The 14,264-nt window shown below is 38.1% G+C and overlaps 1 protein-coding gene across 2 annotated transcripts in view; it reads left to right on the top strand.

The window, feature by feature from the left end:
• The window catches only part of Lrrd1 (leucine-rich repeats and death domain containing 1), a 34,462-nt gene extending 21,576 nt beyond the window's left edge, over nucleotides 1-12,886 (top strand). For both annotated transcript variants that reach the window (XM_013515909.1, XM_013515910.1), the window contains 3 exons: nucleotides 9,870-10,031; nucleotides 11,959-12,076; nucleotides 12,672-12,886. In XM_013515909.1, the coding sequence (XP_013371363.1) occupies nucleotides 9,870-10,031; nucleotides 11,959-12,076; nucleotides 12,672-12,852 (461 nt within the window). In that variant the 3' untranslated portion in view covers nucleotides 12,853-12,886. The remainder of the gene's footprint in view (nucleotides 1-9,869; nucleotides 10,032-11,958; nucleotides 12,077-12,671) is intronic.
• The last annotated feature ends 1,378 nt before the right edge of the window (nucleotides 12,887-14,264 follow it).

The following is a 14,264-nucleotide window of genomic DNA, read 5'->3' as shown; positions in this document are numbered from 1 at the left end:
CTTTGGGGGGGGGGGCATCTAGATACAAGCCATAACAGGGATGTACTTTCTATAAATACTTATACAACTGTTATTACTTGTACTCTTTATTTTGCCATTGGATTATCTAGTGCTGGATTGTTTCATATGTCTGCGTTTTGTTCCCTAGACCAAACTGTACTCTTGAAGTTAGAGAGCATCTCTTATGCTACTTTCATACCTGGAAGAACACAACACAACATCCAGTATGTTCCTCGTTGTTTAGTTATTTCTGAGCAGCCTACTTATTCAAAATTCTTTAGTTCGCTCATAAGACAAAAGCCACTCAAAATATCCTTATGTTCTCTTATCCATAGTTGCTTCTTCACTTTAACAGTGTTTTCATAATTACTGTTACTTTGCAACACTTTGTACTAGGAAGTTTTGTTTTGTTTTGTTTGGTTTGGTTTTTCTGGTACGAGGAATCGAACTCAGGACCCTGCACTTGCCAGGCAGGCACTTGTGCCGCTGAGCTATGTCCCTGGTCCTGTACTAGGAATTTTTGAGGCCAGGTTGCTCAGCTATGTGACTTAATTTACTGAGTCCTTACCCAGAATTCATTGTGCTTGTAGACACATACACAAGAACGCAAGGAAAATTCACAAGCTGTGGGTAAGTGACGAAGTTGATTGATTGAGAATGGGAATACAGATATACATCAAACTTGGAACAGAAATGTTGGAGAATACTTCAGGGAGGAAAAAAAAGCAAAGAGGGTCAAATTTAAGAGGAGGAGAAAGGAAAAGGAGACAATGAACACTGAGTGTGCGGAGAGTAAAGAAAGCAGATTAGCAAGCTACAGGGTTGAGTCATTGGTCAGACTGGGGAAGTACCTCAGTGCCACATAGTATCTTGGGATTTCAGCAATTAGGAGTTATAAAGAATCCGTGAGAGAATGAAAATATATCCTTTCTAAGACAAAACAAAAACAAAACTCCCTCCTTTATTTGATTTTAAATAAAGTTTTAGTGATATAAATATTTATGGATTTATAAAGCATAATTGTTTATTCTTTGTAACAGTTAACAAGACTTCCAGAAGAGCTGTCTAATATGACTCAACTTAAAAAACTTGATATCTCAAATAATGCAATCAGAGAGATTCCAAGGAATATAGGGGAACTGAGAAGTTTGGTTAGTTTCTATGCATGTAACAATCAAATAAGTTACCTTCCACCATCTTTGTTAACTTTGAAAGAGCTCCAGCAACTAAATTTGAGCGGTAAGTGTCAACCATAATAAAATGTCTGAGTTGCAAATTTTGCTGACAAGATACGGAATGACTAACCGTCAACACAATGTATTAAGTGCCCATTAGAGAGAAAAAGCGGTCCTAGATACAGAAAATGAGAATTTGGCCAGGCGTACTGTAGCCCCATCACTCAGAAGGCTGAGGCAGGAGGATCACTGTGAGTTCCAGGCCAGCCAGGGCTACACAGTGAGTCCAAGGCCAGCCTTCACTGCATAGTGAGACCCTGTCTCAAAGAGAAAGGGAGAGGTAGAGGGAGAGGGGGAAGGGGAAGGAGAGAGCAAGGGGAGGGGAGGAGGAGGGAGGGAGAGGGGCATACAAGATCTAATTCAGCTGGGTAAGGTGAATGTATTTTCTGTTGTTGCTTTAAGTTGCATAATGTAGATGTACAGCATGTTTTCATCTGCTTGTTTGCCATCTATACTACTTTGGTGAGGTGTTTGTTGAAATCTTTGGTCTATTTTTTTTGGTTATGATTTTTAAAGTTGTTTTTTGTTGTTAAGTTTTAAGTGTTCTTTGTATATTTTTGGATAATAGTCCTTTATCAGATAACTCTTTTGCAACTACTAAGAGTTCCTATTTTGGATTTATGTGGGTTTATTTTGTTTGTTTGTTTGTTTTTTCGTTTTTTTTTCCAGTACCAAGAATCAAATTCACGACCTTGAGCTTGTCAGGCAGGTGCTGTGCTGCTGAGCAAAATCCCCAGCCCCTATGTGGGTTTATTTATATATTTATTTTTTGGTCTTTTTTTTTTTTTGAGACAGGGTCTCATTCTGCAGTTTAGACTGGCTTTGAACTCACTGTGCAGCCCAGGCTGGTCTCGAACTTGCAACGATCCTCCTGCCTCAGCCTCCCGAGTGCTGGGATTACAGGCATGTGCCACCAGGCATGGCAGTTTTCATGTATTATGACCTATCTTTCTTTACATTCTTATTTTTTTTTTGGTACCAGGAATTGAACTCAGGACCTTGTGCTTGCCAGACAGGTGCTGCACTACTGAGCTATATCCTCAGCCCTTTCTTTACATTCTTGAGGATATTATATTAGTTGCTTCAAAAAACTCATGTTAGGAACAACTAAGTCTTCTTTTCTCTTGGGATTGTGCCACATTTTATCTACATTTTGAGTCACTTTGCAAAGGTTTTCTCCAAAGAATGTTGATGTTTGTTATTGTTGTCATTGACCCAGACACTTATATTGTCACTAAAACTATCTTCGTATCACAGCTTAGTACTTCTGCCCACTAGCTATTACATTAGTTACTATGGTTGTGTGTCACATTTCCACAAACTTTACCTTCTTAAATTAATGAGGATCAGGAATCTAGGAGTAGTTGAGCTGACTTGTTATAGTTAAGGGTCTTTTATGAGATTTCACTCAACCTTCCAACTGGGGCTATAGTCAGGCTTCGCTGGGACTAGTGGAGTTGTTTCCAAGCTTTCTCACAAGACTGCTGGCAGCAGGCATTAGTTCTCTGACTTATGAGCCTATTACAACACGGAAACTGGGAGAATGAGGGACACAAGATTTACTCAAGATAGGGAAACAGTATCTTTAAAGACAATCTTGAAAGTGAAGTAACATCCCCCGTGCTCTATTCTACTGGCTATACTGACTGACCCTGGTATGAGAGGTCTACACAAGGACTAGAATTATAGGTTGGCATCAATGGTGGTGGCTAATAGATAGTGTTTCATCTATTCAAGTAACTGAATTTATAGTTAAGACTTTTTACACACACCTACAGGTCCAGATGCTTTCACTGGCAAATTCTACCAAGTATTTAAGGAAGAAACAATGTTAATTTAGAAAATTATCTTTTATAAAGTTGAGGCCAGCATTATCAGGATAGTATAATGAAACACAGACATTTCTGTCATAAGTATCCTGCATGAACATGGATGCAAAGTGCTTTAAGAAAATGAAAGCAAATCAAATCCATCAATGTAAAAAATTATATCATGAAGTAGGATTTATACTGGGTGTGCAAGTCTGAGTCAACTTTGCAGAGTAAGTCATAACCTATCATATCAATAGGCTAAGGAGAAGCCCTATGAACTTCTCACTCGATACATAAAAAGCAAACATGATATGATAAAATATGCATTTCAAAGAAAAGGTTACTACCCTGGCTAAGGCACACATGCTGGACAGGTGGAACTAGAGGCATGGAAACGTCTCATGAAACAGTCACTATATGAGCCAACAGGTGGTAAGTTAGGAGAACCAGTGTTGTGCTTGGGGACAAAGTCATAAGGAATAGAAGCTGGCGGGCAATTATCCAAAACCTAGATGATCATCCTGTGCCCTGCGACTTTGCTCCTCCTATATTTAACTTCATTAATCTCTCCAACCTACCCCCATGCTCTTGAACCCCCCCTCCCCACACAAGAGGGTAAAATCACTCTACTTAGTGGAAAATCACTGCATACAATTTTCTGGTATAAGTTGGATTATATTACATTTCTGTAAACCTTCCTCCTGTGGTTATAGATATCAGGCTAATAGTTAAACACAGTTTGTCAGTAGCCAGGCTGTACTTGAGTCTATTGTTATTGCCAAGTGAACTACTTTAACCAGGATGTCATACATGCTATGAACAATTCCCCCAGTATGACAATGCTGTCATTATAAGGGATCATAACCATCATTATAGTTCCATACCAAAGGAATGGGCTCTAAGTCAAATAGATAGCAACTCCCCAGTCTTAATGTGTTGGGAAGGTAGGTTCTCTGGATAGACATAAAGACCAAGAACCACCTATACCTAGAAGACATCTGGAGGGGCAGACACCTCCTAGGAAAGCCTCAACACCAGTGATAAGGTTATCTAATATAAGAAATCTACAAGCATCATCACAGAAAACAAAGTAAAATAGAAAATGATAAGCTGAAGAAGCAAAATGCAATCCCAAATGCCCAGCCCACCAAGGACAAGTCCAGAGCAAAAGAGATAGTGGAAATCAGAAGCCAATAAATGGAACTCTCTGAAATGATAGCAGCAGAAGTGAAAAAACAAATGGAAGAGGTCATAGAAAAAATTATCTCTAAGGTGCAAAAAGAAATAACTATCAAAAGGAAAGACATTAAAGCAGACATAGATAAACAAATAGATGAGCTCAGGAAAATTATGGAAATCATGAATACCAAACATAGACAAGAAGTGGAATGAATGGAACAGATCCAAACAAATGCAGGAGATTAAAAACTCCATTTAAAGTGTACACAGCAGATTGAATGAAGACAAGGACAGAATAGTAGATCTAGAAGACAGGAATGTGACTAGTGACTAGGAAAAGAAAGATTTTAAAAATAGCAAGAATCCACAAAAAAATCAATCCAGCTGCTACAGGATGAAGCAAAGAACAACAGTATAAGATTGAATGGAATCAGTGAGAAAACTGGAGACAGTGCAAAAGCCATTAAAAATCTGTTCACAAACGTCATGGCAGAAAATTTCCCAAATGTGGATGAAGAATTTGACAGTTGAATTCTACAAGAAATTTAGAGAAGATTTAATGCCAATTCTTTCAAACTCATTAATGAAATTGAAAGGGAAGTAGTTCTCCCTAACTCATTCCTGGAAGCAAGAGTTACCCTGATTCCAAAACCAGAGAAGAATGCAACCCAAAGAGAAAACTATAGGCCAATCTCCCTAATGAACACAGATGCGAAAATCCTTAATAAGATACTAGCAAACAGAATGCATCAAATCATCAAGAAGATTATACATCATTACCAAGTTGAATTCATCCCAGGGATGCAGAGATGGTTCAACATATGCAAATCCACAAATGTAATATACCATATTAATAGAACCAAAGACGAAAATCACATGATCATCTCAATAGATGCAGAAAAAGCATTTGAAAAAGTCCAACACCCAATTCATGATAAAGACCGTATAGAAAATTAGAATAGATGGTCTTTACTTCAACTTTATAAAAGCCATGTATGACAAACCAACAGCTAATATCATATTAAATGGACAAAAACAGAAACCTTTCACTCTAAAATCAGGAACAAGACAAGAATGTCCATTATCACCACTCCTATTCAATATAGTTCTGGAAACATTAGCCAGAACAATTAGACAAGAGAAAAAAAATAAAAGGAATAAAGATAAGAAAGGAAGACATTAAATCATTATTATTTGCAGATGATATGGTACTCTACATAGAAGACCCCAAAAACTCCACCAAAAAACTTGTAGACTTAATATCCAAATTCAGTAGTGTAGCAAGATTTATAGTCAACACTCAAAAATCAATAGCCTTCTTTACACAAGCAACAAACTCAGAGAAATTAGGGAAAGCACACCCTTCACAATAGCATCTAAAAAAGTGAAATACTTAGGAATCAATCTAACAAAGGATGTAAAAATCTGTACAGTGAAAATTACAGTACCATAAAAAAGGAGATGAAAAAGGATATCAGAAAATGGAAAATTATCCCTCGCTCTTGGATAGGAATAGTGAATATTGCCCTACTCTCAAAACAGCTATACAGATTTAATGCAATTCTTATCAAAATACCATTAGCATACCTCACATATCTAGAGAAAACATTCCTAAAATTCATTTAGAACCAGAAGAGACCTAGAATAGCAAAAGCAATTCTGGGCAAAAAAGACAAATCAACGGGCATCATAATCCCAGACCTGAAATTATACTACAAAGCTACAGAAATAAAATCAGCATGGTATTGAGAAAAAAAAAAAAAAAGACCTGAAGATCAGTGGAACAGAATAGAGGATACAGATGCAAGCACAAACACACTCAGCCATTTTATCTTTTTTTTCTTTTCTTCTGGTACCGGGAATCAAATTCATGACCTTGTGCTTACTGGGCAGGTGCTGTGCCACTGAGCTAAATCCCCAGCCCCTAGCCACCTTATCTTTGACAAAGCAGCTAAACATGTTCACTGGAAGGGAGTCTTTTTAATAAATGGTATTGGAAAAACTGGCTTTCCACATGCTGAACACAATTAGACCCAGGTCTATCGCCATCCACTAAACTAAAGTCAAAATGAACCAAAGGTTTAAATATTAAAACAGAAACACTAAATCTACTGGAATAGAAAATAGATAGAAATCTCTAAGACATAGGTGTAGGCAGAGACTTCATGAAAAAAAAAAAAAACCCAGACTGCAAGGGAAATATTATAAAGAATCAACAACTAATATACTAAAAAGTTTTGCACAACAAAAGAAATCACCAACAAAGTGAAGAGACAACTGGAGTGTGGAAAGTTATAACCAGTTGTTCTTCAGACAAAGGACTTATATCTTCTTTTTGTCTTTTTGAGACAGGGTCTCACTATGCAGTGCAGGCTGGCCTTGAACTCACTTTGTAGCCCAGACTGGCTTCCGACTTGCAGTGATCCTCCTGCCTCAGCCTCCCAAGTGCTGGGATTACAGATGTGCACCACCATGCCTCCCCAGAACTTATATCTAGAGCATATAAAGTATTGAAAAAAAATCACCCCCCCAAATTCAAAGACCCAATCCAAAAATGGGCATCTGAGATGAATACACAGTTCTCAGATAAAGAAATACAAATGACAAATAAATACATGAAAAAAATGTTTGACATCATGGGTCATTCAAGAGATGCAAATTAAAACACTGAGATTCCATCTTACCCCAGAAAGAATGACTATCTACAAAACATCAACCATAATAAATGCTGGTGAGGCTGTAGGAAAAAAGGAACCCTTCTCCACTGTTCGTGGGTGTGTAGACTGGTGCAACCACTGCAGAAATTCCTTTAAAAAGTAGGGTTAGATGTCCTACTAGACCAAGCTGTTCCTCTTCTCGGTATCTTCCCAGAAGAATTAAAAATATCATACCACAGCAAAATATGTGCACCCAGGTTTATAGCAGCAAAATTTGTAATAGCTAAATCTTGTAAACAACTCAAATGCTCATCAACCAAGAAATGGATAAAAAGGTTGTGTTTTTTTTTAATATAATAGAGAGCTATTCAGCCGTAAAGAAAGATAAACTGGAGAGTTTTATAGGTAAATGGATGCAACTTGAGACAATACTCATAAGTGAAATAAATCAGACTCATATGTATAAACATTGTACTGTCTCACTAGTGTGCAAAACTGAAGGAGTAAATAAGATCCAAAATGTACAATAGATACTGTGAATTGGGAAGAAACTATTCAAAATAGTTTTAATAGAAACTATTTATGCACAAGATAGTTAAGATAGTTATACAGCTAGTTTCTCTTTGTTCATTGAAAAGAAATGTTTGTGCTAATATAGTTTGGACACGATATCATGCCGGTATCTTGTACTCCGAGTAATTACTATGGAGACAGCAATATGCATTTTATTAGTTATTGTAACTCTCCTCACCTGTTTTGAAACTCTTTTATTTTTATTTTCCCCTCTTTTAAAAAAAAAACCTCAAAAAACAGAAAACAGGTCCTAATTAGTGCAACTAGGGAAGAAAAAGTAATGAATATTATATGGACTGGAAGGGCCAGGGATATAGCTCAGTGACACAAGCGCCTGCCTGGCAAGCACAAGGTCTTGAGTTTGATTCCTGGTACTAAAAAAAGAAAAGAAAACAAAAGAAAGTTAAAAAAAATGATCTTTGACAATAGAGATACATTGTCAAGGTAGAAAATCCCAAAGGATCCATCAAAAAGTAGTTTAGCAAGATTTCCATATGTATGGTTTATATATAAAATCAACCATACTTCTACATGCTAGTAGTAAGTTATTAAATTGAATTAAGTACTATTTAAAACAGCCTCCAAAACATGAACTAGATAGAAATCTAACAAAGTATATGGAATATTAGCATGCTGACAACTGTAAACATAATATTCAAGACCTAAATAAATGGAATTATTTAGTGTTCATAAATTGGAAGATTCAATATTGTTAGTATGTCCGTGCTTCAAAAACTTATCTCCACATTAAACTCAATTCTAATAAAAACATAGGAGTGTTTATTTTAATTTTGGTTTTTTGAGGCAGTCTTGCTATGTACTTCAGGCTGGCCTTACAGTCACTGTGCAGCCCAGGCAAGCCCTGAACTCGTGGCAATCCTCCTGCCTCAGCCTCCTGAGTGCTGGGATTACAGGCGTGTGCCACCATGCCCAGAATATTCTAGATTTACAATATATACACACCCTCAGAAGCAAGGAATAATACTAAAGCCCAAATCTTTGTTTCTATACTTTTTATACATTTTTTTATGGTGCTGGTGATTGAACCCAGGGCATTACAGATGCTAGGTAAATAATCTGCTGCTGCATGCCCAGCCCGCTGATCTCGATTCTTTACCCCCAAAAGTTCCTAAATATATATTTAAATAATATGACTATGAAATATAGAAATAATATACAGACAAACTTCTAAGTGATCACAAATTGTTAGCAGTTTTACGTTTTTATGCCAGGGTTATATTAGATTAAGTTGGCACTGGAAGAAAGTCCCTTAAGGGAGGTGGAGCTTAATCGCTTTGCTCTGCTGAGGAGGGTCAAGTCAAGACTTCAGTGACTTCCTTCCAAAAGAACAGAGCACAGAAAGGAAAAGCATGGCAACACACATCAGAGAAACCCGGCTTGGGGCTGGGGATATAGCTCAGTGGCATAAGCGCCTGCCTGGCAAGTGCAAGGTTGTGAGTTCAATCCCTGGTACTGCAAAAAAAAAAAAAAAAAAAAAAAAAGAGAAACCTGGCTTTACTGCGTTAGCCACTCCGAGTGAAGTCCTGTGGATGGGGGATATCCCTGACATGCTGTGAAGAGGCTGTTACACATCTGTGCTATTCTTAAAAAAGAAATCCACAATCGTAGGCTAATCACGAGAAAACATATCAGACAACTTCAAGTTACAGATCATTCTACAAAATTCTGAACCAGTGCTCCTCAAAACTGTCCAGTTATGAAAAACAAAGACTGAGAAACTGTCATAGACCAGAGGTGACTAAGAAGACATAAGTATATGCAATGTGGTATCTAGCATGGATTCTGGAACAAAGAAAGGACATTGACAGAAGAACCAATAAATCCAAAAAGGTCTAAGGTTTAGTGAATAGTACTGTACCAGTGTTGGCTTCTCAGACTGGACTGAAGTAATATAACAATGCAACAGGAAAACTGAAATAGGAGTGCATAGAAACTCACTATAATCTCTGCAAATCTAAAAATGTCTTAGGTAGTAAGTTTTACTTAACATAAAACATAAACCTGGCCTGAGACAGGGTCTTGCTATATAGTTCAGGCTGGCCTTAAACTCACCGTGCAGCCCAGGCTGGCCTCAAACTCATGGCAATCCTCCTGCCTCAGCCTCTTGAGTGCTGGAAAGAAGTCTACTCTGTAAAGTGCTCTGCTGTATTGTTAAGAGGACAATCTCTTCTCTCATTTCTCCACCCCAGGAGGGAAATGAATCTCAGCTACTTTTATACACACTCCTTTTCACTCCTAGTGCAGGTAAATCAGTGGGAACTCAAGACCTGTCAGCATTTTAAGGTTCCTCCAGTAGTTTGTCAAGACAGTTGATTCTCCATGCATCGCTTTTATTTGTCTCCATGGTTTTATTTTACAGAACAGTATTCAATCATAACTTCTTTTTCTACTAGGGAATAATCTGACAGCTCTGCCTAGCGCTATCCACAATCTTGTTTCACTGAAGGAGATAAATTTTGATGACAACCCTTTGCTGAGACCTCCAATGAAAATCTGTGAAGGAAAACAGTTGTACACTATTGCCTGCTATCTACAGAGGGCGGATGAAAGAGATGGTAGGTGATGAGTGATCAACTATTGTCCTAGTCACTTTCTTGTTGATGAGACACAACATCCAACCACCACAATTTAAAGGAGAGATTTTAGGGCCAGGGATATAGCTCAGTGGCATAAGCCCCTGCCTGGCAAGCGCAAGGTCCTGAGTTCAATTCCTGGTCCCCCCCCCCCCGCCCCACAAAAAAAGAGAGATTTTGCCTCAGGAAGAAAGTGTGGCAGAGGAACACGGGGAGGAAAAGCTGCTCATATCATGACTGTCAGGAAGCAGAGAGCGAAGGAGCTGGGGAGGGAGATGCACCCTTCCAGGTCCTTCCTCCAGCGACCTGCCTTTTTGGACCAGGCTCCAGCTTCCAACACCAGGCCAATGGCAGCACCTCCATAACCCGATCCCACAAGCCTTCGCCTCTGAGCATGTACATCCAGACAGAAACCATAAAGATTACCTTAAAAGTAACTTTCTGAAATCACCTGTGGCAGGGCTGGGGATGTAGCTCAGTGGCACAGCGCCTGCCTGGCAGGCGGAAGGTTGTGAGTTCGATCCCCGGTACCGTGAAAAAAACAAAAAACAAAAAACCAAAACAAAACAAAATGATGTCACCTGTGAGTGAAAAGATAGCTTGCTTTGACTGGAGATTTTCAACCTGGCATAGACTTTACAATATTCATCACTTGGGGTGACTGTTAGGGGTTTATTTTGATAATTCAGATTATGTAATACAAGGCCATATGAACTGAATCTTTGAAAACAGCCAAATCAATTAGAGGGTTGAGCTTCTTCCTACCCATTGGCCTTAATGACCTCCACTTAGGTTTTTGATGGTTATGGCCACAGACTTAGAGAATTTGTACATGGATTTTTTTCACTTCTAATCTGTTTTCCAGGAGGTAGTTATTCTAAAAAATTTGTTTGCCTTGGGGCTGGGGATTTAGCTCAGTGGCACAGTGCCTGCCTGGCAAGCATGACGTCGTGAGTTCGATTCCTGGTACCGGAAAACAAACAAACAAACAAAAATTTGTTTGCCCTGAAGGAAGTCCACAGATCCTTACCACTTATGCCTGTTCGATTCTGGCCCACTGTGGCCATCTGTCTGATAGTCTTGAAGAGTCTTCATGCCTTCTGTCCTGGAGCTCTCCACTGCCTGTCTCTGATACCTCAAAGAGCGGGTCATTTTCTTCGACTGTCTCTCTGCTGGACCAGATGGATACTGGTTTCCCTGAGCCTCTGGAAAGGAAGTTTTCCTGGGCTCCTAGACTTTTCCTTAGGAAATGCCTTTGCCACTCATTGTATAAGCATATAAAAGAGCCAGAATTGAAAGAGAAAATCAAATTTGTTTTAAATCCTGAGAGAATTAAAGAATGTTTGGAAGTCACTTTAAAACTGCTCTGCCAGGCGTGGTGGCGCATGCCTTCGGTCCCAGTACTCAGAAGGCTGAAGCAGGAGAATGCTGAGAGTTCGAGGCCAGCCTGGGCTACATAGTGAGGTCAAGGCCTGAACTACATAGTGAGACCCTGTCTCAAAAAAAAAAAATAGTTGCTTATAATAGCCTTTTAAACAGCTATTTTAAGTAGTAGGACTTTTCAGAGTTTAGAAGAAAGGGAAATAATGGCTTAAATTTTGGTTCATAGGTTAGATCTGCATTGCCATTTTTAATTTAACTTGATATATACATTTGATTTTTTTTTTTTGTCTTTTTGAGACAGGGTCTTGCTGTGCAGTTCAAGCTGGTCTTGAGCTCACTTTGTAGCCTAGGCTGGTCTCAAACTCGCAATGATCCTCCTGTCTCAGCCTCCCAAGTGCTGGGATTTCAGGCATGTGCCACCACGCCTGGCGAGATATACTTTTGATACAAGCACAGGTAATTAACTCAAAATAGAGTATCTTTTTCAAAAGAAACACCTTAAATTTTCTTTTATGTTCAAATGTAGAGAAAATCTTAGAGAAGATATTCAAGATAGTTGCCAACAATATCACGGAAATAAATTTTGAATTTTTGTGTCAAAAACTAAACCTGAACAACCCAGAATTTGATGTCCCTACAAAGAGGTATGTGTGAGTGACAACATTTGCTAAAGTTTATTCTCATATTCTGACTATCTTATATTGATATTTTATGGTTTTGAAACATTCATATTATTCTATGTTACAGCAGAACACTCATTTTAGTTTATTACATGCAGGAGAATAACAATATTGTACTAGTTTTTGTTTTTTTTTTTCCTTTGGTATCAGGAATCGAACTCATGACTTCGTGCTTGCTAGGCAGGTGCTGTGCCGCTGAGCTATATCCCTGGCCCTTGTGCTAGTTTTGAGATCTTGAGAATTGAATTGTTGTCTTTTTTTTTTTTTTTTTTGGTTTTTCTCTGGTACCGGGAACCGAACTCACGACCTCGCGCTTGCCAGGCAGGCGCTTTTGCCGCTGAGTTAAATCCCCAGCCCCTATTGTCTTTTTATAAGGAAACAGGGATAGGATAAAGCCAACATTCACTTTCTGTATGCTGAATCCGCTCACTTTGCTATAGCTTCTCCATTTACTAGTTAACTTCAGACTCTGGTGAACTGTTTGAAAACCTAGATACACAATAGTTAAGTATTTTAAAATAATGTTCTTAATTTGTAATTGTCATTCTAACTTTTTCAGCACTATTTCATTAAATGAAAAGGCCTACCAAGCATTTGTTAAATGGAAAACAGAAAACTTATCGCTAACCGCGGCTGCTTTAGCAAACCAACTGGTTCGGGCGCTAACTATGATAGGAGCACATGAAATTATGGACAAAATAACAGCCTTAAATCTTTTTGCAAGTGCGACTAAGTTCTAACCAATGGATCCACAATAAAACATTGAAAAATGATGATGTATTTGTATAACTGAAATTGGATTTTTGAGCCATCTCACTTTATCATACAAGAAAATTGCAGGTGATGTGTCTTTTTATATATTCCTAAGAAATGACAATTTACAAATATCACTAAATAATAAAACATTATAGACACCATTTGTATATTCATTCTATTGCCTTAAAAAGAAGATACTGAATTTGAAAATAATTACAGTAATATTTGTTGCACACTACTTTTGTCAACCCATTAATAAGGTTATTAATGATTTTTATTGTGTTAAAAATAGAACAGTTTGTTTTTAGATACTGGCTTTAAAATGTTAAGAGCTTCATGGAGAGAGGTAAGGGAGAGAGACAGAGACAGAGATAGACAAAGACAAAGACAGACAGACAAAAACACAGAGACACAGAGACAGAGAGACAGAGACTGAGACCGAGACGGAGATAGATCTAATTATATAGTCTGGGCCACATCTGAAGCTAAGTATACTTCTGAACTTTTCACTTTCATTCACTTTGGCTAGTGCTACCCGGTATCTATAACTTTGAACAGAAAGAGACCCTAGTAAAGTGGTTATTAATATTGTAGAAAGACTGTAGTTTTTCTGGCTTTTAAAAAATAACTTTTGTATGCCTGTAATCCCAGCACTTGGGAAGCTGAGGCAGGAGGATTGCTGCAAGTTCAAGGCCAGTCTAGGATATATAGTGAGTTGAAGACCAGCCTAGACTGCATTGGGAGACCCTGTCTCAAAAAAAAAACAAACCCCTAAACAAACAGATTTTTCATGTGAACCCTAATTTAGAAAGGAATTTATTTTGAAGACTGGAATTTAGTGTATCTTTTGTTGTCATTATTTTTGAACAATAACATGAAATACTGGTTCAGTAACTATAAAGCCTGTATTTCTGACCTATTCCCCCCCTTTTTTTTTCTTTGCTAGGAATCTTTGTGTATTCCACATGAACACTCTATCACTGAGATGGATCCAAAGCCCTAACTATCTTTAAAATTGAGTTATTTGGGGCCAGGGATATAGCTCAGTGGCACAGCACCTACCTGGCAAGTGCAGGTACCAAAAAAAAAAAAAAAAAAAAAAAAATTGAGTTATTTGTCCTTTAATTATTGAGTTGTAATAGCAATTTTTATATTTTAGACGAAACTCCTTCATCAGATATGATTTGCAGGGCCAGGGATATAGCCCAGTGGTACAAGCGCCTGCATGGCAAGCGCAAGGTCCTGAGTTTGACTCCCAATACCAAAAAAAAAGACAAAAAAATATGATTTGCAGAAACTTTCACCCATTGTGTGACTTGCCATTTTTCTTTTTCTTTTCTTTTCTTTTTTGTCTTTTCTTCTGGTACCAGGAATCGAACTCACGACCTTGCACTTG

The sequence above is a fragment of the Chinchilla lanigera genome, unplaced genomic scaffold (genome assembly GCF_000276665.1).
Source record: "Chinchilla lanigera isolate Chin_1 unplaced genomic scaffold, ChiLan1.0 scaffold00031, whole genome shotgun sequence".
Lineage (NCBI taxonomy): Eukaryota > Metazoa > Chordata > Mammalia > Rodentia > Chinchillidae > Chinchilla > Chinchilla lanigera.
This window is presented reverse-complemented; position numbering and strand designations above follow the sequence as displayed.